This window comes from Lynx canadensis, chromosome E1, assembly GCF_007474595.2.
Source record: "Lynx canadensis isolate LIC74 chromosome E1, mLynCan4.pri.v2, whole genome shotgun sequence".
In the NCBI taxonomy this organism is placed as follows: Eukaryota; Metazoa; Chordata; class Mammalia; order Carnivora; family Felidae; genus Lynx; species Lynx canadensis.
The window spans coordinates 36,652,075-36,677,614 of record NC_044316.2 but is presented as its reverse complement, the minus strand read 5'-3'; the positions used below and the strand labels follow the sequence as shown (position 1 = coordinate 36,677,614).

Below are 25,540 nucleotides of genomic sequence, written 5' to 3'. Positions count from 1 at the left end.
CTCCCTCTCTCTCTGCTCCTCCCCTGCTTGTGCTCTGTCTCTCTCTCTCAAAAATAAATAAATACACACTAAAAAAAATTTAGGACACAAGTTTTGCTTGAAAGAATGACAGGGAAACTATAGTTATTCAGACTTGCATATTTGAATGGAATGAGCCTGGCACATGAAAGAAAAGTGACTTAAAGTACTTTTGTCAATGATAAAATTTGAGCTTTCAAGAAAAAATTGTAATTTTGGAAAAGGTGCTGGGTATCCACCAAAGTGAGCTTGACAGCTTTCCAAGATTTTTGTGATGAGATCAATGATTATAATGCATGTGATTTTTTTTAATGTTGAGTAGTGAAATGCATCAATATTTGGAAGATCTGTATAATTCAGTAAACCAATATTTTCTGAGTGGTTTTCAGATTCCCCATTGCAATTAATCTTTAAGAAATTACCGTTTGTTGAGTTTTGCTAGTATCCACAGTTATTGGAGAAGGCTAAAAATACTCCTTCCTTTTCTAACTATGTATCTGTGAGAGACTGGAGTTTCTTCATTTCCTAGACCAAAATAACATAGCAAATCAGAGAAAATGGGGAGGAAATATGGGAATCCAGCTGTCTTCTATTATGCCAGACGTTAAAGAGATTTGCAAAATTGTAATGCAATGACACTCTACTAATTTTTGGGGGGAAGTGTAATTATATTTCATAAAACATATTAACATGTATTGGTTTATTATTATTTTAGGTGAATTAATACATATTCTTAAATTTCTCAATTTTAATTTCTAATCCAGTGAATATCCCACATAAACACTCAACCAATTTTGAAGAATGTTGGGGTGCCTGGCTGTCCTCAGGACATGGGACTCTTGATCTTGGGGTCGTGAATTGGAACCCCAAGTTGGGCGTACACTTTACTAAAAAAAAAAAAAAATGTAAAGGTATCCTGAGAATAAATGTTTGAGAAAAGCTTTTCTGAGGTTTGTGCATAACCTCCATTCTACAGATGAGGAGACTAAGACTTAAAAAGATTTAGGATCAGGTTAAGCCCCCACAGTCCAGTGTAGTGCTGGGTATTGCACCAAGGCCGTCTAAAGCCAGAGCTTGTATTTTGTGACCCTTTTTCCTTGACATTATTATCTTTGCAAAAATTACCTTTAAACAGGTTGTTCACAGACGTTTCAACAACATAAAAAAATCATGATATCCAACGTATTTTCTTTTTTACTAACCAGCTGCGCGATTCTTCTTTGGGCTTGTTTCCGCGAGTCAAACGGGTGTTTGCTGGGCCATCTCAGTTCGGTTTTCGCTCTGACAATCCCTGGTTTACCAACGTGAGTTGGTCAGTGGGTTCGCCCGCCCTTGATAACTCCGTGGGGGAACTGCAACCCAGTGGGTTCAAATGGGGAAGCTCTCGGGACTTTGAGACATTCCAGGAATGTGGGTGTTTTCTTCCCCGACCCTCCCACACTCCAGATGGCCCTCGGCCCGACAGAAATGAAGGCGACAACCTCCTCACACCTCCCGGTCCGGGGACCCTCTTTCGGACCTTTAATGACGCCCCCTCGCTGCTGATTGGCTGGGCCTGACGACGACGAGCGGGACACGGCTCTGGACTGGCCGTCAGAGCCCACTCACCGCTCCTCACCCGCGTCCACTCTCCAGTGTCCCGAGTGAGTCTCAGGGGGCCGGGACTCCGGCCGGGGACTGGGCGGAGCGAGCGCGCCGCCTCCGGAGCGGGAATCTCCACTAAGAGCTCGGGCCTTCAGGGGCGGGGCGTCCTGGGCACCCGCGATTGGCGTGGCCGGGAGCCTTCTCCCGTCGTGCACCGGGGCACCGGCCACTTACCCGGAAGGAGAAGCCGAGGCTGGCTCTATGGTGCGGCGCTGGCGGTGTCGCTGTGGGGAGTGGGTGCTGCTCTCAGGTGAGGGGTCGTGGGCGGGACCGCGGGGACAGATCGCTGCTCTCCAGCGAGGCTTGAGCGTCCCGGCTGGCGCTTGGGGGTGGGGTTTTCGCTTGACGTTTTAGGGAAGAGGCTGTCTCACGTCCCGGGATGAAGGCGGGTGCTTGCTCCGGATCCAAGGAAGGAATCCCGGCTTTTCCATTTGTTTTCAAAGTAGAAAGCATCTTTCCTTTGCACTCCCCAAGCTGAATCGCCAAAGGAGAAGAAGGGTCATGGGGCCCTTTTGCTCCTAGTTCGTTAAGAATGGAGAGGGAGTGGTCAGAGTTAAAGAGTTTGGGAACAATTACCCAAATGGCTAGGGGTAGGAGTAGTGACAAGTATTTTACGGGGATGGAGGCGGTTCTTGCTAGAGTGTGGTCGCTTTTGTGATTTACCTTCCATGTGTAAGGAGTGGCAAATTACAAATGGACAGAAGGATGGAGTGGAGCTGCTTGGTTGGGAATACACAGAACTTGGTCAGAAAAGGGAGCATTCTCTACCACGTGTGGGTGTTTAGGCAGGAGAGCTTTTTGAGTTGCCATCTGGCACCAAGGGCTCAAGAATGAGTAAGAAGGGATAGGAGTATTGGTGGCTCAATACACTTTTATCACCTGATGTAAAATAAATGTTTTTTCATTTATTTTGAGAGAGAGTGGGAGAGAGAGAGAATCTTAAGCGGGGTCCGCGCTATCAGCGCAGAGCCTGACGCCTGGCTGGATCTCGGGAATTGTGAGAGCATGACCTGAACTGAAATCAGGAATCAGATGCTTAACCTACTTGATTAAGGTGTTTTTAAATTGTTTTTAACCTCCTTTTGAAGTAGTTTAAATGGGGGTGAAAATGGTGGGAAAGCCTTGAATTACTACCTTGAATTGTTAGGACACTGGAGAGCTTTACAAGGAATCTGCTTTGTATAAAGCAAACAACTGGATTCTTCCCGGAGATATTGGTGCTGTTACAGATGGAGAAAGAAAAGGAAGCTTTGGATGTGATTGAAAGAACCCAGGAAATGCAGTTAGTGCCGAGTGGGATGCATACGTAGCTGTAGCTGAGAGGATCGCTGACTTACCCATATTTAGATGACCTGGATCCATCTCCCAGATCACGAGCCAAAGTTAAAGAACTTCCTCCTTCCCCTTCACAGGCAGAACTGAGCATTTCCTTGTGAGGAGTGGCATCTATGCAGAGGAAGCTGATGGAGAATAGTAGTTACTAGAAATTATTATTTGGAGTCTGGGTTTTTGTATTTGTTCCAGTGTCTAGCGTTTTTAAGGGCAAGTTACAATTGAAACTTTGTTGGTGCCCTTTAAAGTTAGATTTAAGTATACAGCCTATTGGGGGGGGCTGGGATTTTTTTTTTAAAGTGAGTTTATAGCTATTTGTTTCTAAGTGGTTTTAGCCCCAAAGGAAAGGAGAGGGACTTGCACTTGGAGGTGGTGGAGGGCCCTATACAAACTCTACTTGAGCCTCAGAACGATGACCATTTCATTACTAAATTATGGTCCTGAATTTGGCAAACCTTTCAAGGCACAGGAGATGTGTTGAGCCCCACTGAGTGTATGATGACTATGATTTCCTTGTCCTCATCTTTCCCATCATTACTTTTGTGAAAAAGACACTTCAGAATATTGAACCCTCTGCTTCTGTGCTGACAGTTTACCAAATGGCTGAAAAGAGAAGAGAAAATTTGATTATTTTTTTAAAAATCTGAGGTGGTTAACTGTTCACAGCTAGTTGGTCTGTTCTTTTCAGTTACAGGCATATGACTGCTTGTATCGGAGATGTTATACTTTGGGCGTTACGGAATTGGAATTTCCTTTCAGTTCAGGACCCCTTTGTGACGGTGATTTCATCAGATGGAAAAATCAAATTGTCGGCAAGAATACGAAGAGGGTATTACAGTCACAAAAACTCTGGTTTGCTCAACAGTGTAGCCCAATCCTGTCACATACCACGCAGTTTTGTCTCTGTGTGCAGTGGCTAGGGTGGAGAGATCTTCTGGTATTCTGGAAAGAATTGGGAAAGTTGTTTGCTCTGCTAATTTTGTGGTGTAAATGAGCTCCCCTTCTCTTGAAACGTTAGTCTTGTGTTAGCAAAACATAAAATACAAAGAAACTCATTACACACTCTTCTAATGGTAAGGCAGAACTAATAAGAGAATGTGTTTCAAATTAATTGTAGGACTGTAAAAATGAGTGGGTGTGTGAATGGGCATGGGGGGTGGGGAGGAGAGGGAGAGCTTAGAGATAGTCTTGTTTTCCCAGGAGCCAGCCTAGATCATTTGTTGGCAGTACATATTGGCTGAAGTCAGTTTTCATTTCAAGGTAAATTGGAAAGGGAAATTAAACCTTATTGTTCTGCTCTTAAGAGAGGAGAAGGGGGTGGAGGCGGCAGCCAGGGTGGATGCTGTTGGAGTGGTTCTAGGAGTAACAAGATTAGTGCTGTATTTTAACAGAAGGTGACATCATGGGCCCCTTTGGACTCGAGTAACCCTGTGCTGTAGGCTTCATGGTCCCCTTGTCGGAGTGGGCGATGTCGCTGCACATGTAAACTGCCACACTGGGGGAAATCAGGGGCTTAGGCTTTAATGACTCTTTACAAAGGAGCGGAAAACATCCCGAGCCGACCTGTGTGCAGCTGTGGGGTGCTTGGGCAGAGGTACAAACCGGATAGCATGTCGAGAGAGGAAATGATTGGGAGCCATTGGCTTGGGTTCCGGAGAACAGATTAGATAAAGGAAGGTTGCCACTGGGCAACCCACTCAGGTGCTCCCGGAGCTCTCCAGCTCTATGATTTACCTCTGGGTAGGCGACTGTAGGGTTAGCAAGACAAAGAGAGACTTTTAAAAGCCTTGGTGTTTGTGGGGCGTGGTTGCCTCTAAACCGCCAGGAGGGGGCAGTGTTAGGCTCATTTGCTAGGGTGTGTAGTGTGTGCTGGTGAGACACTACTGTCACCTGCAATCCTCAAGCAGAGGTTTTACAGCTGAACTTGCCTGTTCTGGCTGCTGGAGGTGCACAGACCCAAACCTGCTTTGGCTGGAGGTGGCCTAGTTAAGGGTTCTGGCAGTGGTCTGCACAGGGAGTCAAATCATCTGGGTTTTTAGCTTGGCACTGAGCTACGGTGGGGGGACGGGGGGGATTTTTTTGCTTCCTCTTAAGTTTTACACGAGAACGAAAAAAGTTGCCTGGGTTTTCCCAGGGGTTCAATTAAGAATTTTCAGGGTTTTGCCTTGGTGAAGAGTGATAAGAACAGAGGCATACTAACCGTGATTGTTGCCCTGTCTTCTGTCCCTTATCAGATGTTTTCTTCCAATGGGCTTTTGCTGTAGGATGTTGGAAAACCAAGAGCAGGAGGTAAGTGTGTGGTCTCCAGGAAACAGGTGGGTAAAAGTTTGGTGGGATTTGGGAAAAGATGCAAATCATTGCTCCGTGGTATTGTACTGACAGTAATACCTCGGGGGTGCTGATGAGCTCAAAATAAAGGCAGGAGAAGGAAATCCATAGTAAAGCCATGCAGGGAAATGAGACTCCATTTTGACCTTTTCCATTCGTTGGAATATGGTTGAATGTCACGTTCACGAGGGCAAGGATTTTTGTCTCTTGTTCACGTTCTGCCCCCAGTGCCTTAGAGCCGAGTCTGACACATAGCGGGTGGTCAATAAAACTTGTTGAATTGAATGAATAAATGAATGAAAGTTGGTGCTGATTGGAAAAATCTGGCCACCTGTGTTGTCAAAGTTGCCTTACTGTGTGGCTGAGCCGAAGCTGAAGGAGCCTTTCTTACCTCCAGGAGGTGATCACTGTGCGTGTTCAGGACCCCCGCGTGCAGAATGAGGGCTCCTGGAATTCTTATGTGGATTATAAGATATTTCTCCACGTAAGTGCATCACACTTTTGCATTGGGATCAACACTCTCTAGCACTGAGGGCTAGTGCTGAAGCAGAACCTTTTTGTGGGTATTTTGACAGTCCGGAGACAGAAGAAAAGGAGGGAGGAGGGGCATGAGCTTGAATAATGGGTGAGAGTTGCTTTCTAGCTGCCTGGTGGCACCTTGCTCTGGTCAGAGCCCTTGATCAGGCCTGATGGCTTGGATCCTCCGTCAGAGGGACCATGGGGAGTTCATGTAAACTTGGTCTTTTTCTACCTGTTTTTTTTCTTTTTCACGTACTTCCTCCTGTAGACCAACAGCAAGGCCTTTACCGCCAAGACGTCCTGTGTGCGTCGCCGCTACCGTGAGTTCGTGTGGCTGAGAAAGCAGCTACAGAGAAATGCTGGTTTAGTGTGAGTTTGCTTCTGCTTCTTTCTTGGATCTGAGACTGGTGCTTATGTGAGAACCAGAGTTTACAATAAAAAACAAACAAACCTGGCAACGTGTCAGGCACTTAGGAAATTGAGAAATGTGTTCTTAAATTATGTTTTCAAGTCAGTGGAAAAAGTAAAGACAGAGTTCTTATTTCTAGTATTTTGACCTAACAAAGTCATACAAATATCAAAAATAGTTTTCTTTTTTTATATGCATATTCATCCAGGGCTAAACAAGTGTACTGCTAGCATTTTATGTGTGCGTGTCACTGGTTATCAGAAACCTGTTAGCACCTGGACTTAACGTGACCAGTGGTGTTCCTGTCCATTTGACCTGTAAAAAATCTTAATTTTTTTTTTCTTTTTTGTGCAGAGAAATTTTCTGAGAGACATAACAGATTGAGAGCCTTAGGGAAAGTAGTATTGTTCACTCCTCACTTATACCATCCCAAATAAGTCCTAAAACTGGAGACAGTTTAGAACAGAATGCCCTGGGGACAGGTGGCCTGTGGGTGCCCGAGCCGGTTAGTTAACATGTAGGACTGATGAAGCCGCTGTCATGGGTCAGGTCCTCGTTGCCAGTTGGGATTTCGTCTGACGGATCCTGCATCCTATTGCCTGGCCTGTTTTTTTTTTTTTTTTAAGTCTATTTATTTTAGAGCGAGAGTGTACACATGCACACGTGTGTATGAGTTGGGGACAGGGCAAAGAGAGAGGGAGACACAGAATCCGAAGCAGGCCCCAGGCTCTGAGCTGTCAGCACAGAGCCGGATGCGGAACTCGAACTCACGAGCTGTGAGATCTTGACCTGAGCCGAAGTTGGATGCTTACCCTACTAAGCCACCCAGGGGCCCCTGGCCTGTTGTTTTTTTTTAAAAATATGTTCATAATAGAAGCTAGGGAGGTTTAAAGAATTTGTGGATGGCTTGCTACAACTCAACTACTTTTAGAAAATTCTAAGCATGTGACCTGCTTGGGTTGGAGGAGGTAGGTCTTAATTTACATGCAGGGACCCAGCAGGCTCCACATCTCCGCGTCCAGGTTTCTTCTTCTTATCTATCTATCTATCTATCTATTTAATTTAATTTAAAATTTTATTATTTTTGAGAGAGAGAGAGCGCGAGAAGGGCAGAGACAGAAGGGGGACAAGGATCTGAAGCAGGCTCTTGTGTTGATAGCAGAGAGTCTGATGCGGGCCTCGAACTCACGAACCATGAGATCATGACCTGAGCCGACGTTGGACACTTAACTGACTGAGCCACCCTGGCACCCCAAGTTTTTTCCTTTTTAAAATTTTTTTTTTTTTCAACGTTTATTTATTTTTGGGACAGAGAGAGACAGAGCATGAACGGGGGAGGGGCAGAGAGAGAGGGAGACACAGAATTGGAAACAGGCTCCAGGCTCTGAGCCATCAGCCCAGAGCCTGACGCGGGGCTCGAACTCACGGACCGCGAGATCGTGACCTGGCTGAAGTCGGACGTCTAACCGACTGCGCCACCCAGGTGCCCCAGTTTTTTCCTTTTTAAAATAAGAGCTGACAGGGGCACCTGGATGGCTCAGTTGGTTAAGTGGCTCTTGGTTTTGGCTTAGGTCATGATCTCTTGGTTCTTGGGTTCGAGCCCTGTGTCGGGCTCCATGCTTCCAGTGCAGAGCCTGCTTGGGATTCTCTCTCTGCCCCTCTCTCACAATAAATAATGCACTTAAAAAACAAACAAACAAAAAAAACCTGAAAGCTGATGGTGGGAGTGGGTTTTGTAAACAATGTAGTATAGCAGCAATGACGTTTTGAAGTCATAGATGTGATTCAAATACCAACTCTGCTGGTTACTAGCTGTGTGACATCAGGAAATTTACTTAACTTCTCTGATGGTGCCTGACACATGGATGTCCCGCAGTCGGTATTAGCCTTGCCCCCCTCCCCACCTTATTAAAAGCTATGTGCATTGATTTGTGCCTCTTTTTAGGGGGTTTCCTTGCTCAGGGGGTGGAATGACTGTCTTTAATGTCACACTCATCTTGGGTGTTCAACATTATGTGACCCCACAGCCCTGTACCTGAACTTCCTGGGAAGTCAACCTTCTTTGGCAGCTCAGATGAGTTCATTGAGAAGCGCCGGCAAGGTCTGCAGCACTTCCTGGAAAAGTGAGTGGGCGTGGTGGGCAAGCACCTGCCTCGTGCGGGTGGGCAGGGAGGGGGAGGGGGCCAGGCAGGATGGTCCCTTTGAATAGACAGGCACATTTATGGTAGATGCCTTTCTCGCACCCCCATACCTTCAGTGCTCCCTCAAGCCGGAAGCTCTTCAGCAAGTGGGGCTGGGGAGGGCAGCTGCTCAGGGTGATGCTGTGTTGTACGTCCTGTGTTTTCCCCAGGGTCCTGCAGAGTGTGGTCCTCCTGTCAGACAGCCAGTTACACCTCTTCCTGCAAAGCCAGCTCTCAGTGCCTGAGATCGAAGCCTGTGTCCAGGGCCGAAGCCCCATGACAGTTTCTGACGCCATTCTTCACTACGCTATGTCAAACTGTGGCTGGGTCCAGGAGGAGAGGCGGGGTTCTTCTCACCTGGCTAAAGGAGACCAGCCTAAGAGGTACTGGAGCTCTCATTTCTGAGGCACCGAGGGCTAGGACTACTGTAGCCCGGGCCTGTGAGGTGTCCGTTGGATAGAGAAGGTCCTATCACGGCATTGGTAGCCTTTCAGAAGAGGCCTCTTTCCCCCTGTGCATGGTTTTCTTATCTTGTGCGCTAGGGTCTGAGCATCTGGGCTACCTCGTCCCTGGGTAGCAGGCTCTCCTATTGAAACTTGGGGAAAAGAAGACTTTCTCATTCTGTTCTTTATTTCTCTCCCCGCCATTTTATGTAATTAATTAATTAATTTTTTAAATGGTTATTTTATTTTTGAGAGAGAGAGAGAGCATGAGCAGGGGAGGGGCAGAGGGAGAGGGAGGACAGAGGATCCGAAGTGGGCTCTGAGCCGACAGCAGCGAGCCCGATGTGGGGCTCGAACTGAGCTTCGAGATCATGACCTGAGCTGAATTTAGACACTCAACTGACTGAGTCACCCAGGCACCCCCCCCCCAACTCCCGCCCTGTTCAAGTAACAATTTTGGGGCACCTGGCTGGCTCAGTCAGTGGAGCGCGTGACTCTCGATCTTGAGTTTGTGAGATCAAGCCTCACATTGGGTTTAGAGATTACTTAAAAATAAAATCTTATATAAAAAAAAGTGACTTTATTGAGTTATAATTTACATATTTTAAAAGTCATCCTTTTAATGTTACAGTTAATGTAGTTTTTAATTTGTTCACAAATTAATTTGTGCAACCGTCAGTCACCATAGTCCATTTTAGAACCCCAATTTTTATCATCCCCAAAGAAACCTTGGACCCATTAGCAGTGACTCCCCATTTTCCCAAACTCCTACCCCTGATGAGCACTAGTTTACTTTCTGCATCTGTGGATTTGCCTGTTCTGAGCATCTCACACAAGCAGAGTCATACGAGGTGTGGTCTTTTGTGCTTGGCTTCTTCGACTCCGCATTTTCAAGGTGCATCCGTATCGTAGGGGGTTTCAGTGTTTAATTCCTTTTTATGGCCAAATAATACTCCATTTGTATGGCCGGCCCACCGTTTGTTTGTTTGTTCACTTGTGCTTATCTATTGATTTTTGTTTCTCTGCTCATGCCCTTCTTTTTCCCGTCCCGTCCTTTCCCAGTTGCTGCTTTCTTCCACGATCGGGCAGGAGGAGCTCTCCCTCACCACCTCCCAGGGAAGAAAAGGACCATTTCGAGGTGTGGGCTCCCGTTGTTGACTCTGAAGCTCCTTCCTTGGAAAGCCCCCCTCTGCCACCCTCCCCCTCGCCATCATGCTGTGATTTTACAAGACCCGATGAGGGGACGTCTGCTCCTCAGCCAGTGAGGAGGGCCATGGCAGGGGACCATGCTGTGCCTTTGGACCCTGGGCAGTTAGAAACGGTTGTGGAGAAATGAGCTCTGGTCTGAGCCCTGGGTTCTGCTCCGAGGCGGCAAGGGGACTTGCTGGGGTGGGATCGGGCACAGGGTAGGTGTGGGCGGTTGGGCCACTTAGTGTCTTACGGTTGCCTCTGCTCAGGTTGGTTGCACAGAGGCGGGTCGCAATAGCTCCTCAGGCTTCCTCCGCAGGAATAAACACTGTACAGTTGTAAGGTAGGCATAAGGCCCGCGGGCTGTTGGTTTTGCACGGAAACACTGGGCGGGGGGTGGTATATTTACTCCCCTGGGAGCTGAGTTTCTTTAGATGTTCGTTAATGGACCCGAGAGCATTGCCTCAGGTGACTGGTTTTGGGGACCTGCAAGTGGCAGATTTTAAGCTGTCCTGTTGAATACTGACCCAACAGAAACACTTGCGTAGTTGTATTCCCGGGGGCTGTGTTTTTGCTGCGGCCCTTGGAGCACTTTGTTTCTGGGAGGCTGGCCTCTTGCCTGCCTCCTTTGGTGGACCAGGGGGTGAATGTTGATTCTCCCACCCCCTCGCTTGCCTTCCTTCACTAATCCCAGGGAACGGAACAGTGCTGTGACTCCTCTGTCGCCGGGGTTTCCCGCATATTCTGAGGCCTCAGTCTCACCGCGTGGGGCCTGAGCTCATGGCCATCTGCGGAAGAGAAGCGGTCGGTCACAGCCCGAGGAAAGGCAACGGCTCCGGGTTTTGTTTTAGAAAAGGCTGTCCTGGGTCCTGCGCTGTCGCTGTCTTTTCCGGTTACAAAGCAGAGATGTGACTGTGTTTTCTGCACGGTTAGCGTGGGCTCCTTTCTTTTTTGAATCCTTCTCTTCTCCCTGAGTAATAGCCTCCTGCCCCCGGGGCTTCAGCTACCACGGTGTCCCTCTGCTGTGTTGCTGTGTTGCAGGGAGGCCGTATGTTCAGTCCAATGGGGCGCAAGGGCTTTGTCTGTGCCTGGAGAGAGGGCTCTGGGGATGGAGGTGAGGAACGACACGCCTTCACACAATGAGGCATTCTGCCCTCCTGCTGCCATAATTCCTCTCCGTGGAGAGCCGAGCGGCTAGGAGCCCAGTGCCGCTGGCGGTGTGCATTGCGTGGCGCTTAGGTGTGGGTGTGGGTATGGGTGTGCGGTTCTCCTCTCGCCCACCCCCCCCTCCTCTGGCCAGCCCGCCCTGTCTGCGGGCTCCTTTAACACCAGCCTGTGCTGTGGGACTGTCATGGCATTTAGTTCAGAGTTGAGGGGCTTTGGCCTGAAATAAAATTCCAAGTATTTAAGACGGTTGTTGCCATTCGTGTCTAACAAGCTGTAGCAGAGGAGGAGGGAGGGAGGGCTGGCAGTAGTTGCTTTCATAAATCATGAATTTATCAGCGTGGAAATAACGGTTCAGAGCCGGGGGCCGCAGCTCTCCGGCACTGTGTGTGCCGCGCTAGTCCACCGCTGGAGGAAGGGTCGTCTTCTGGAGAGCCAGGATCCGGCTTTTCTCGCACTTGTGGGCATGAACCTTGTTAGGGATAATTTACCTGCTGCCGCTTCCGTCCTCGCAGCCTGTCTGAGGTGCCAGGTGCTGAAAGAGAAATAAAGTTTGTCAACAGGCAGATGCAGAGCCCTGGCTGGGACCCATCCCTCTTTCCTGCCCGCCTCCCCTGGGTCTCTCCTTTATATGATGCAGCGGAGCAAGGCGAGGCTAGAAAACCTACAGAGGCAAATCCAAAATGTCAAAAGAAGTTCATTTAAAAGGGGAAAAAAACTCCATACGCAACCCTCACAAAAACCCGACAGATGCTAAGCTAATGGCATCCGCTCTGCCGATTGGTGGGGATGACTCATGAATATTAATGAGTCCAATGCTCCAAATGGTGCAGCTGTGAACCCAGCTGTGCCTGAAGCTCTCTGATCTCGAAACTTCCAGACAGGAGCCGGAGGTGGTCTGTGTCAATTCCCTACTCAGCCAAAAAACAGCAAGCTGGGTTGGCCTTCTTCTGTTCGCTCCTTTTCTTCCTGGAGTTGGTGCTCAGCAGCTAGTTCTGCCAGCAGGGTAGGCTGCTGGGACAGCAGGAGCCGTTCAAAGACACGGATGCGATTTTTCTGACTCCCGGCTTTTTTAATGATCCATTACCAGCAGTGCGTACAACAGCAGCTCAGTTAATCCAAGGCCAGGCGCCATCCCAGCACCGTCTTGTGCACAGTTGAGTGTATGCCATGGGAGGAGATGTCCTAAGAAGGGAGGGGAAGAGATTTTCTGATGCGGGCCTGGAGTTGCCAGGAAAACAGCAAAACCAAAATTTCCTTTCCATCCAGGCAGTGCCATTGGCCTGTCACGTTTTACTCCGTCCCTGCGTGTGCTAAGGGCCGGCTACCAGGGCTGGTGAGCTCAGTAGGGAAGACTGGGGAGCCCCTGGGGAGAGGGTCTGGCCCAGCTGTACTCAGCTCAGCTTTTGTGGAACTCAAGTATTTTGCGTTTGAACTTAGATTTGAGCTGGGCTCTGTGCCTGATGTAGTCACCTTTTTTCTGACTGCTGCTTCTGTGGCCCAAGTCTGGTCTCTCCTGTTACCCGGGATAAGTGTGCTCATGCTCATGGCTTTCATCTTGTTTGGTGGATGGAAGGGTGTGTGTGTGGGGGGGGGGGGGGGGAGGTAGGTTTTCTTGTATGAAAACGTCTCCTTTGCATCCTCTGACTTGACCTCTGTCCAGTGAGGAAGGCAGGGCAAGTACTATACTCATTTTCTAGCTAAGGAAACTAAACTGTGGTTTTATGGGGTGGCTGTCTGGCTCAATCAGAAGAGCATGTGACTCTTGTCCTCGGGGTCATGAGTTCAAGCCTCACGTTGGGTATAGAGCCTACTTTAAAAAGAACAATTTTTTTTTAAAGCATGTTTTTTATTTATTATTTAGTTACTTAGTTAAAATTTATTTATTTTAAAAGTAAACTCTACCCCTGACATGGGGCTCAAACTCACAACCCTAAAATTGAGAGTCACGTGCTCTACCGATTGAGCCAGCCAGCCCCCCCTAAAAAACATGTTTAGGTGGTGGGAGAGCATATTCATGTGAGAGTTACTTTCCAAGCTCTGAAAGACCGGGTGTTTGTTTGTCCCTCCCTCTCCCCCCCATTTATTTTTAAACTAAAATAAACCCACTGCTACTCAAGGTAAAAAAAAAAAAAAAATGTCCAAGTCCACTTGCACAGCTTTTTGGAGTTGTCTCAGAAGTCAGAGCCCCTCTGCAGTCCTCAGCTTTCTGACTGTGGAGGCCTTAGATCCACACCATCAAGTCCTAGACACCTCTCTGGTAGCTTAGTTTGGGAGGTGATCGTGACTCTAACAGTCTGATCGGACATTAAGTTAACTGCATGCTTGTGAATTTGTTTATATTCGCAACACCTTAGGGGTGGGGAGGACAGTGAGCCAGGAAGATGTGAAATGGGGTCGAAGGGAGAAATGGAAATAGACCAGTGCCTGGCCTGCCTCACGGAGGCCGCAGGAGCATTCAGTCAGGGATCGGGGTGGCATCTGCAGATTTCTGTGTGAGCAGCCAGCTGAGACGCAGCTGAAGCCAAGCAGATAACCAGCGCTGCGCGGGACGGTGACTTCCTCGGTCACGCCTGGGCACTGATCCCAAGCAACCTTCCTGGGCAGCCCTCTGCCAGCAGGACTCAGCTCTGTAGAGGGCATGTCACCTGGCTCAAAGTAACCTGTCCTTGAATTGTGGATGAGTGTCCCCCCCCCCCTTTCCTATTCTCCTTACCCCACTCTACCTTCTTTCCTGAGGGTGTGCCCACCCCACTTTGGGAGCCCCCCACTCACCTCTTCTCATTTACGCCCTGCCCTAGCTCTCTTCTGTGCACAACGCTGAGGAACCACTACAAAGACCACGTATGCATTTGGCTTACCAACAGGGCAGTAGGGGCCACTGCTAGCCTGTTATTAGAGAAATAACTTCTTGGGAAAAACCAGTTCCACTTTAGAAATGGCTAGATTTGGAGTGGTAGCTGGAACCTCACATCTCAACGTCTAATAAACACGGACAGTTTATGCTCCAAAGGATAACAAGAGCCACACTTTTTTTTTTTTTAATTTTTTTTTTTTCAACGTTTATTTATTTTTGGGACAGAGAGAGAAAGAGCATGAACGGGGGAGGAGCAGAGAGAGAGGGAGACACAGAATCGGAAACAGGCTCCAGGCTCTGAGCCATCAGCCCAGAGCCTGACGCGGGGCTCGAACTCCCGGACCGCGAGATCGTGACCTGGCTGAAGTCGGACGCTTAACCGACTGCGCCACCCAGGCGCCCCTAGAGCCACACTTTTTAGAAGACAGAATGCTCCTGATTCAATGAGCAAAGTGAATAATTTTACTCCCTTCCATTCAGGGGAGACCTGGTCCACTTCCGACAGCAAAGGAAGAGAAAAGGGAGCATTTACACAGCAGTAAAAGGGGCAGGAGTAGTAAGTAGAGAGACATGGGAAAGCCAGAGTGTGAGAATTAAGAGACTACCTGAAAGTCTTTTAAGGTTTTTTTTTTTCTCCCCCAGAAGTGCAGGAACATGAGATGCTTCTGTAATCTTTGGATTATGGGAAACCCCCTGCCGAAATTTCTTAATCTATGGCTCTTGTGTCCCTCCTTCCGTCAAGCACCTTTTCCTTCAGACCATCAGTTTCCAAGGGGCCAGCTAGTTTAGATCCTTCCGTGAGTGCTCTAGCCCTGTGTATGGACTTCCCCTGGTGGCTAAGCTGGTAGGGGAGGCCAGCCCCACCGGCAGCCTGACCCAAGTCCCTTGAGCAGAAGGCCCAGAATAGTGAGAGCCCAGGGCAGTTTGTTGGAGGCAATGCAGGTTGCCTGCTATAAGCTACGAGACTTAGATATATTCTACCAATTAGGGCACATCTGTTCAAAGTGCTGAAAGGCGGGCACTGTCTCTTTAAGAGCCATCCCACTCCTCTCCTTGAGTGATGAGGGCTGGGAGCACAAGGGAGTCGAATGCTGATTAAACAGTCCTACTGCCCAGCTCTGTTAGAAAATTACTGTAATTATGATCCAGTCCCAGCAGAGGGATGAGTTCCAATCCTGCTAATAACCCTTCCAGGTGCCTTGGATTCGGAGCCCAGGGGAGGCAGCATTGACAGGGCTCTGGCTGGCACCAGGGCCAGCGATGGCCTTGCTGTCTGGCCCGTGCGGGCAAAAACAACAAAGGCAGTAGACCCCTCATCCTGTCTTGGCCTCCGGAGAGAGCAGTGGGTTTTGGTTGTTTTATTTATTTATTTTTAGTTCTTGACAGAGCTCCTAGGAGTTATTTTGCATGAGAAAACTTCCCTTAAAAACTAACGTGAAAGACCAGGAAGGGTAATTGCAGCAGGGAGATGACAGGTGCCCTGACACTTGCCACTTCTGCCTGAGGACCACCCAAGCCTACCCAGTACAAAGCACAGGAAACCAGCACCCCCCATGGGCTGCACCTGCCCTCGTGCCGTGTTTCAGTGAACTTGGTTTCTTGCTCTGAGGTCGTACACGGCATCTCGCTCAGTCCTGATCAAGAGTTCTGATCAGGGCTCCGCTTGTAGATTTCTGCCACAGGAAAGGGAAACAAGGATCACAACCGCAGAGCTCAAGATATGAGACACTGGCACGCAGCTCTCTAAATCAGCAATTACAGGCCCATTCATTTGCAAACATTTTTGCAGTCAAATGCTCTCCCCCTGAGCTATACCCCCACTTTTGCAAACATTTTTGTAGTGGAATCTGCAGCAGTGCAGGCAAGCAGATCTCCATGGAGCATCGGGGTTGGCCTGCTGGTTCTTAGACCCTGAGGAATTCATGGCATTTTTACCCTTGGTCTTCCCAACCTAGCAGTAAGCTTCTATCACTATAATCCAGTGGCTAAAGCACACACTTCTAGAAGGCAGGACGGTTTCTCTGTGCTTGGCTCTACGCACACCAATGTCCCAAGACCATGGTTTTCAACCACGGGGGATTTTGTTCCCAGGGAACATTTGGCGCTGTCTGGAGACAGTTTTGGGTGTCAGACCGGGGGAGAGGGGGTGAGTGGAGAGGAGTACTACCAGCGTCTAGTAGGTGGAGAACAGGGATGCTGCTGAACATCCTACAGCGTCCCCAACAACATGAAATCACCTGCCCCCAAGTGTCAATAGTGCCAGGTTAGGAATTCCCCACTAACAGAAGAAGTAGTAAAGCTCCAAGTTCTGCCCCGCCCCCGCACTGCCCTAGAGACGTCGAAGAAATGATCTAAAATCTCCAGATGCCAGGTGCTTTCCCAGAGGTGGGGTATGTCAGTGACAGGCCCGGCGGGGTGCCGACCCATGGGAGGCATCCAGTACGGGGGCGGGTGGTGTGCTTGTGCCGCCTGGGGGGAGGGGGGTGGGAGGTTCAAGGCAGAGTAAGGAATGTCTGACCGCAGGTAAGAGGGAAGTGTCTGTAGCCTGTTTTCTGTTCTCTGATCTGATGAGGGGATAAAAGAGGGCCAGCTGCTCACCATCAGGTTAAGAGCGTCTACAGTAGAGCCAGATGCCCTCTTTGAGGACCAGCACTAGAAGCCTCTTGGAACTCGCTCCCATCACAGGAGGCAAGGGAGCAGCGCACTGTTGCCCAGGGCTACAGACGTGCTTCCCTCCGTGGCGCCTTGCCAGGTGGAGGGGTGGCTGGCCGCGATGGGGCCCCGTGATGGAACTGAACACACACAGCGGCCAACAGCCGGCCAGCCCCACGAGCAGCCTGATGCCAGAGATAGCGGGCCTCTCGGAACAGCCTAGGCATCAGGAAAAGAAGCCTAGTTGGCAGAGTTTGTCTAGGAACTGGGCTGGCAGGGGAGGACTTCATGAGAAGGAATTTCCCAAGTGTCGTATCCGGAGAGCCAGATAATCTGTCTACCGTCCACTCAACTCCCCAAGTGACTGGATGCCCCATTTGGCCTGATTTTTAGGGGGACCTCTCATCCTGGTTTATACCTGTGGTCTTGGCCACATGATCAATTATCAATAACTCCCCCTTTTGTCTCCAAACAATGTCTGGGAAATAAGTTATATGGTCACCTTGTTAATTCTAGTTCAGTTTCCTCTAATACGATAGTTTTTTTTTGGGGGGGGGAGGCATTACATTTATAAAAGATTTTTGTACGAAGTGGGCTACATCTGAAAATGTATTGCTAATTGAATCCTATAGAGTTGCAAAAGAACGGTCATCCATTCACACTAAATAACAACAAAAACCTCCCACCAAAACAACCTGTTTTCTGAACAGTTAGTTTTTGATAGGGAAATAGGGAGAACACTTCAAATCCCTTGAAGAAGAAAAATCTCTTTTGAGTTGCTAAGTTTCAAACTCCCTAACCAATCTCTAAATTCTAAAGGGAAATGAAATGGCTGGGCGGGAGGGAAGGGGAAGGAGCAAGGGACTATGGTAATCCACAAACTAGAAAATGAGTCTGAGTCACTGGGCTGTGTCGCAGGGATAATCCTCTGCGTAGACGGCTGCTTTTTCTAAATCAGCTCCACAGATTTTGCTGGTGCTCCAGGAATTAGCAAATCAATGCCATGTAAGATTTATCCTTCCAGAGCCACTCCTGGTGGGGAGACCGGTGGGGAGGGCTTCTCTTTGGCCAATGATTAAAGCACCTCTGAACTTGTCATCTGAGAGTTTTGTTCTTATATGAAAACAAAACAAAACAAAACATACTTTGGTTTCTTTCTTTCTTTTTTTTTTTTTCTTTCTTTCTTCTCTTCAACTCCATCTTTCTCAGACTGGTTTTTAAAGGCAGGAATGTACCCTCACCCCTTCCCCCCTGCACATGCGTGATCTTGGTCTTTGCACGGAACCACTGCTTCATTGTGATGCAAGTGACTGGCACCAAAAGTAGAATTTGAAAATGTGTCGCTGGAGGTGTCTAACTGCAGCCCAGCTCGGGTGATTCAACAAGCAGAGCAGCAGACTGAGAATTTCCGGGGTTGTTCATTGTATTTGCTCTTTCCCGGGCAGATTCTGTGTGATTTTTGTCCAAGTCAACACCTTTCAGATCCTCAGCTTTGCCACTTGCAGAGACTGATGGCAAATGAGGCGGTGCAACTGAGCAAGCTAAAAAAAGAAGTGAACGCTAACTTGAAATCTAGGCAGTTCCTCACAGGCTATGTTGAGATCAAGTATCTGTCTCCAATGGGAGGGGGTGCCTCTTGTCAGGTCCAACTTTTGCCCTTGCTGTTAGTTTAAACAGAATCAGACTGAATTTAGGAAATGAGCAGCAAGAGGAATTCCCTTCTCTTTCCCATTTTTTATTCGCCAGAGGAACAGGTGCAGTGGGTTTTGAGTTAAATACAGATTTTCTAAGAGAGACAACCGTATGAGAGAATTTAACATTGAGCTGGTGCAAAACAGTGTCTGTGCTATTTTGCTATATGGATGACAGAGAAAACACACTAGGAGAAAGTACTTTTCGTGAAATGTAGCTGAAAGGCTGCTTTCAGAGCATTTAGGATTCTCAGATATCAGCTTGGACAATACGGGCCAAATGGTAGCAGCCCCGGGTCAGATTATCCAGTGGATGTCACTAAGTTAGTTGTTCTCGGATGTTAGGCGTTCTCGGTAAGTTATTACTTATTTACCTGTAAAAGGCAGATATACATTTGCTTCTTAAATTCAGGATCTTGGGGCGCCTGGGTGGCTCGGGTCATGATCTCACAGTTCGTGGTTCAAGCCCCGCGTCGGGCTCTATGCTGACAGCTCAGAGCCTAGAGCCTTCTTCAGATTCTGTGTCTCCCTCTCTCTGCCCTTCCCCTGCTCATGCTCTGTCTCTCTCTGTCTCAAAAATAAATAAAAACATTAAAAAAAAAATTTTTTTTTTAAAATTAAGGATCTTTCTGTTCTTCTTTTCCTTCCTTTACATAAAATCAGGAAAGGGAAAAAGCCTCCCTCTCCTATTTCCTGGGCCAGAGCAATCAGTGGCCATCAAGAAGCCATCCTACATATAATGTGGTTAGATATACGGTCTAATGCCCCAGTTATCCAGTTAGTAAGGTGGGGCTTTGGTTAGGAGTCAGAGAAGTGGTAATCTGATTAGCCAGTTGCTTTCTGAGGCTGTTGGTTAAAATAGTGGCTGTCAAATTGAGTGGGAGCAGTTTTGGTAGGTGTGGCTTAGATTCAGACAGACTGTAGGAATCTACTGCTTCCAAAAGGTCTCCTTTAGAACTTTCTCCTAAAAGAGAATGTCCTTCAGCCTGTAGATAGTCTTATCAACCCATCCGACTTCCTCTGTCTTTTCCTGTAACCATGTCAGAGATCGCCAGATGGCTATGGGCCAAATTCCTGATTAGTCCATTTGTTCATATCTTTGAGGGCCAATCTAATTTCTCTTTCTGCTGAGTTTTACAGCTAGAAGGATCAGAGTCTGAGAGTTTTGTTCTTGCAGTTGATGGGGGTGCCAAAGACCTGCACAGTATGGCATGTGGTTATTTCCTCCGGCCTCCAGGCATAGAAGAAACTATTGCACTAAGGGGGATTTTGTTTTAAATGCTGGAAGCCAATGACCATGATACCGAGAGGTTGCTGAACTGTGCAGAGAGTGAAGTTACCTTGACCTTTCTCCTTTTTCATCCCTCTTCTGACCCTGCCCCAGAAACCTGCTCTTCCTCTTCTGGTTTTCTGGTGTCTCATTCACACAGCAGTGGCACAATGGTGCTCTCTCCTCTTAGCCACCAGCCTTCTAGCGTTGGGTCCCTGGGGGTTCTTTAAGGGAGGGAACACTCTGGGAGCATAGAGGGGTTTCTATTTGCTCCTCCGGTAAACACTTCAGAGCAATGCCCATTGTGCTTACCTGTAGGTTGGGATTGGTGCAAAGCTTCCTGAAACGGGAGGCAATTGGTTGTTTTTGGTTCATCTGCTCATCTGCTGCCACCTAGTGGTTCAGTCTCCTTTAGCGCCCTGTGTAAAGCGGAGGGCACATTATCAACAGTTCTGTATTGCCTTTTATCTCCTTCTTTTTTGTTTGTTCTGCCAGACCCCATTGTCCCCTTTTCTTACCTCTTTATCTTCTCATACACAAAAAGCTTCTTTTTTTTTTTTTTTAAACTCCCGGGTCAGGCAATCTGGAAATGAATGGCTGTCATAAAATGTTCTGAGAAACTTGGGATGCACTGACAGCTCTCCAGTTTCCCTCTCTTGGTGATGTGAAATGGGTGTCTTACTGCAGGGCTAGAATACGGTTGTTGCAGAGGTGAGGAGGGCTATTGCCATTCCAGGACTGCTCTGAATAGGCAGTTTCAGAGGTAAAATTTCTAGAGCTGCTCAGTTGTACATTTTGCAAAATTTCTTGCACAGTGAGTCTGGCCATAAATGATAGCTAAGCCTTATTGAGCAGTTACTACATGCCAGGCGTTGTTCCAAGTATGTTACACATGTTGCCTCTTTAATTTTCCTAATGACCCACTGAAACAGAGTCCCCACTAGATTCTAAGGTGGAGAAATTAAGGCATAAAATGTCAAGTAACTTGCTTGAGAGAACATATGTAGTAAATGGGGAACTGGGGTTTATTCTCATGTTCTCAACCACCTTGCTTTGCTGCCTCTTCAAGACACAGATAACCTGAGCGCTAGGTACAGACAACAGGGACAAGAATGGGGCTGTGCACACATAAGACCTCCTCAAAGCACTTCCTTGGCCCTTATCTGGGACTTGAGGTGCAAGACGCACTGTGGTTGCTCACCGGGGTCCGAAAAGGAACTCTCCAACGTGCTGACTCCAAGGACTTGCTTCCAGCCCTGTCTCATTTCAGAGTCAGCACGTGAGGAAAAATAACCAAGTATGCAGCCAGAAGAAGTCTGAGAAGCCAACCAGAGAGCAGGCAGGCCTGGGTTCCAGAGGGGATTCTGCCCAGCAAGATAACTGCAAGTCTCCTTCTCTGCCTGAGTTTTTGTTTTCTCTCAGGCTATCCTTTTGTCCTTTGTTTGGAGGTGGCAAGAATGCCTGGAACCAGCACTTTGGATACCACTGCAAAAAGAAATCTGACACTGTCACACACTGCAAGGAACCAAATAGGAAGTTTATTTATGCTTTTCAAATCAGCTGAAACAACTAGCAACTTCCTCCTCCAAAGGTTTCCTTTTCTCTCACCTTCTCTGTGACAAGCCTGTGGAGAGGGCAGGTGTGGATGTGGGGACACGTTTAGAGGTGGGGTGAAAACAAAATGAAGGTGGGAGAAAGTACAAGGCAAGGTTAGCAACAGATCTGCTGACTCCGCCTCTGCCCACTCATCTTGCTGGCAGTTTGCAGTGACTGCAAGGTGTCAGAGGCTTGGGTCCGTTCAGTCAAGAGAAGAGTCCATGGTGTTGGTGGGGTGGCTGGGGAGGGGGGGCGGATAGGAACTCCTGATGAGCAGTCTCTTCAAAAAGGCAGGGCAGAGACAAGGATATGTGTCCTAAAAGAGGAAAAATACAGAAATTTGCTTTTATGATGCAAAATAAAGAGGGTATAAAAGGGCACAGAGTAAAAAGTGTCTCCCTCCTACCCAGAGTCATGCACTTTCTCTGTCTTTGGAGGCAACCAGTGTTATTGTCTCTGTCCTTCCAGAGATATCTTCTACACATAGAGGCAATTGGAGACTACCCCTGCCCCCCCTTTAAAAAAATTTTTTTAATGTTTATTTATTTTTGACAGAGACAGAGACAGATCTTGAGCGGGGGAAGGGCAGAGAGAGAGGGAGACAGAATCTGAAGCAGGCTCCAGGCTCTGAGCTGGCAGCACAGAGCCCGATGTGCGGGGCTCAAACCCACAAGCCGTAAGATCGTGACCTGAGCTGAAGCCAGACGCTCAACCAACTGAGCCACCCAGGCGCCCCTCCCCCTGCCCCCTTTTAAAAAATCTCTAGGGGTGTCCAGGTGCCTCAGTCGGTTAAGCATCTGACTTTGGCTCAGGTCACGATCTTCCAGTTTGTGGGTTTGAGCCCTGCGTCTGTCTGTGTGCTGACAGCTCAGAGCCTGGAGCCTGCTTCTGATTCTGTGTCTCTCTCTCTGTCTTCCCCTTCCCCGCTCACGCTCTGTCTCTCTGTCTTTCTCAAAAAAATCAGTAACATTAAAAACAATTAAAAATACATAAAAAGTATTCTCCACACCCAACGTGGGGCTCAAACTCATGACCCTGAGATCAAGAGTCGCGTGCTGTACCTACTGAGCCAGCCAAATGCCCCTGGAGACTCCCTTTTTACACAAATGGAACAAATTAGTCTACCCTACTTTGCTGCTTTTTTTTTTTTTTTTACCCCCTTACCAACATTAGTGTAGAGAGCTTCCATTTCTTTTTTACTGTTGCATAGTATTTAATTCTATGAATGTGCTACAGTTACTTGGCTAGGTCTCTCCCAGACATTTAGGGCATTTCTGGTGGTTTGCTATTACAGACCACGTGTGTGTGTGTGTGTGTGTGTGTGTATGTGTGTATTTTAAGATTTTATTTTTAAGTAATCTCTACACCTGATGTGAGGCTTGAACTCACAACCCCAAGATCAAGAGTCACATGCTGAACCGCCTGGGCCAGCCAGGTGCCTCATGTGTATATCCTTTTGTGCGTGTGCAAATGTACCTATAGGATTAACTTCTAGATGTAGAATTGTTGAGTCAGAGAGAATGAGGAGATAAACGACAGTGTCATTAAATAAAGGACAAAGCAAAGTAGAGTGAATCTGTTTAGATTTGACAGCAAGAGCCCAACTCTTCTGCATTCGTGGCCAGGAAATGAAGTCCTCAGCAGGAAAGTCATACAGTCAAACCTTGAGTGACAGGCCTGAGCTGGTGCTTTACGGTTGTACAAGGGCATCGCAGAGTAAGATCTATACTTATGTATCTCCCTAAATGAATCCATGCAGCTGCTGCTGCACACTAGAGTGGCCCTGGTCTGGAAGGTTCCAAGGACAGTTTGTGTGTCACTGTCACACAAGCTCCCATTTTAGGCCGGAAGATGGAGCTCGCGACACCATGCTAGGGTGGGTACTCTCCAGGGCCATCCTAAGTCTAAACAAAAGCCACGCGGTTCCAAAGCAACTCCTACTGCTACCCCGCCCAAAGCAAGCACTCACTCCACTGTTTTAAATATGATGTGGTTCTTGCTCATAAAACACAAGCCATGTTCTTTATTACCTAAAAGTTAATTTGATTATGTTTCATGGGAATCCTCATACTGGAGTCCTAGTCTTGGCCAGTCATATTGTAATACGTGGGCATTTGGGGGAAATGGTGCTCTGGATTTGGGAACAGGGGGTAAAGAAACCCAGACCCAGTCTTGTGGCAGAAGTTCCTAGTTGTTCCCCAATATGCATTCTCCCCTTTTATTAACAAATCCTCTCCCCACTTCACTTTTAAGCTGGACACAGGTTCTACCTAGAATAAGTCTTATCTGTCCAACTTCTGGCCAATGGAATGCAAGCAGGGGTGTGTGCGGCATCTGTGAAATGTCCTTAAAACAAGCGGTTGTGCCCTTCTTTCATTTTATCTTTCCTGCTGGGCAGGGTACAGACATGATAGCTGGAGCTGCGGCATTCGTCTTGGGCCGTGAGGTAAGCTTTAGAATGCTGGCCACACACGAGAGGAGCAAAAAAAGAAGATATCTGGGACCTGATACCTTGGATCATTAACCTCCAGATTTTTGCAGAAGAGAAAAATGAAATTTCTATGTCAATGAAATCATGAAGAAAAGCCACTTCACTGGCAATTCTTATTCTTCCCAGAGAAATGACGGCATGGCCAACAGACTTCTCGGCAATAGTTCTGATACCTGGGTTTCATCTTTCTTCCGTCTCAAAGGCAGTGGTGAGATACTCCTTTGGAACAATCCCAATGAGGCTGTTCAGTTCTCCTACCCACCAGCCATACATGTTATACTCCTGAAACAGGAAAAGAGGATGGTTTCAGCTGGAATTTGGTCACGTTTCTGTTCATCTTTTATAGTGATTTCATGGGACACAATGTTGCGTGATTTCTTTGTCGACGCTATCAGTCTGACTTGTACTGGCACCATGGACCCTTCTTGGGTCCATGATGGGATTATTATCCCATCAGGGATTATCCTCTGATAGGATTATTAAATTTAAAAAAATCATCTAGAGAAAGAAAGCAAACCCTTCATTTTGTTATCTTCCTGTTAACAATGTAAACCTCGTATAGGAAATGCCATTGCATTGTAAAGAGCATGTCTTTTACGAAGCAGAGTGGATTGGCTTCTTCTGAGAAAGTCGGGCACGTCCGAAATGCCAGAGCACTAAAGATATTCAGGGAATCAGGTCACAGTTCAAATCAATAATATTTACCACGCATCTTCCATGTGCAAAGTGCTGTTTGAGTTCCCATGAGGTATGTAATGATGGATCAGAGCGTTGCTTGCTCCCCAGGAGCTTATAGCATATAGAGTAATGGGCTTTGGAGTCAGACAGACTGGGATCTAATCCCCACTTGGTCATTTTGTAGCCATGTGACTTTATGTTCTCCTAGCTTACGCTTCCTTTTCTGTAAGAGCAGGGATAGTATCTCTCCCCTCTTGTTGTGGGAGTATAATCGTCTGATACATAGTAGGTGCTCTAAACATTAGATTCTTCTCCAGGAAGAGGTGGGAGGTTGATAGGTACCTCAGTAATGACAGGCAGGACATAAGGGCTCCAGAGAGGGGCAAATAAGAGAGGGAATGAAAGGGTTTAAGAGAAGGGGCAGTCACAGGGCTGGGAGTGGAGCATCTTGAATACAGAAGAGCTTCTCCAAAAGCACAGTGGGTGTTAAACATTATGGGAGTACTTCTGAAAGCACCAGAAAATATTTTCTTTCTTTTGATGGAAGTAAAATTTAGGAATATATAGGCAATATCTTGCATTCTGGTTCAGCTGGCTTTGGGGTACCATGAAGCTACCTGTCTGCTTTTTGCACCCTTGGCTGTTGAATTCTACTAGGAAAAGAAACGAAAAGAAAGAAGGAAAACCAGGTTGGTGACACAATAAAATTCCAGGATAACTGGGCATCTTTCTGTTTCTTTTTTGATAGAGTATCTCCCCACCTCTCCTCCTCTGCCTCCCCCCTCCTTCTCAGCAGATGACCTTTTTTCCACCTTCAAAAAGGAAAGAGAACCTGTCAGATGTGTCAACTTTCAGCCACCAAAGAGGAACTAACCTGTACTGACAACCATCCCTCTTTACCACTGAAGTGGAGGACGTATCCCTCCTCTGGTTTAAAGACTCTCTCCCCACGTGTGCTTGGGTTTAAGACTATCCCTCGCTACGTGCCGTTGTAACTCTTCCACTTTCTTTATTTCTCAGAGATGAGATTCTGTGGAGTCCGACCTCGGCCTCTATTGTAAATGGCTCCTTCCATCAGCA

The 25,540-nt window shown here is 47.6% G+C and overlaps 2 protein-coding genes across 5 annotated transcripts in view; one reads left to right on the top strand and one right to left on the bottom strand.

The window, feature by feature from the left end:
• Positions 1 to 1,832: 1,832 nt before the first annotated feature.
• Positions 1,833 to 11,473, top strand: SNX11 (sorting nexin 11). 2 transcript variants are annotated; one of them, XM_030296977.1, is made up of 9 exons: positions 1,833 to 1,912; positions 5,229 to 5,283; positions 5,720 to 5,806; positions 6,110 to 6,210; positions 8,278 to 8,373; positions 8,601 to 8,813; positions 9,936 to 10,011; positions 10,331 to 10,404; positions 11,103 to 11,473. In XM_030296977.1, the coding sequence occupies exons 2-9, from the start codon at positions 5,242 to 5,244 to the stop codon at positions 11,257 to 11,259; spliced, it is 846 nt and encodes a 281-aa protein (XP_030152837.1). In that variant the 5' UTR covers positions 1,833 to 1,912; positions 5,229 to 5,241; the 3' UTR covers positions 11,260 to 11,473. The 2 variants fall into 2 exon arrangements, with proteins under 2 accessions (XP_030152837.1, XP_030152838.1); XM_030296978.2 differs by having other exon boundaries at positions 9,936 to 11,470.
• Positions 11,115 to 25,540, bottom strand: part of SKAP1 (src kinase associated phosphoprotein 1) — a 287,749-nt gene continuing 273,323 nt past the window's right edge. Inside the window, exons 12-16 of one of the 3 annotated variants that reach the window (XM_030296976.1) lie at positions 23,956 to 24,064; positions 20,897 to 21,607; positions 20,214 to 20,278; positions 20,008 to 20,114; positions 11,115 to 12,410 (exon numbers count right to left, since the gene is read on the bottom strand). In XM_030296976.1, coding sequence (XP_030152836.1) covers positions 23,963 to 24,064 — 102 coding nt within the window. In that variant the 3' untranslated portion in view covers positions 11,115 to 12,410; positions 20,008 to 20,114; positions 20,214 to 20,278; positions 20,897 to 21,607; positions 23,956 to 23,962. Of the gene's footprint in view, positions 12,411 to 20,007; positions 21,608 to 23,955; positions 24,065 to 25,540 lie in introns of all 3 variants that reach the window. The other 2 variants (XM_030296975.1, XM_030296974.1) reach the window with 2 other exon arrangements.

Bases quoted from the DNA above. Each gene is read 5' to 3' on its own strand.
- SNX11 (XM_030296977.1), top strand. From the start codon at position 5,242: ATGGGCTTTTGCTGTAGGATGTTGGAAAACCAAGAGCAGGAG. The intron at 5,807-6,109 runs GTAAGTGCATCA...TTCCTCCTGTAG, and splicing joins ATTATAAGATATTTCTCCAC to ACCAACAGCAAGGCCTTTAC. The intron at 10,405-11,102 runs GTAGGCATAAGG...GCTGTGTTGCAG, and splicing joins AAACACTGTACAGTTGTAAG to GGAGGCCGTATGTTCAGTCC.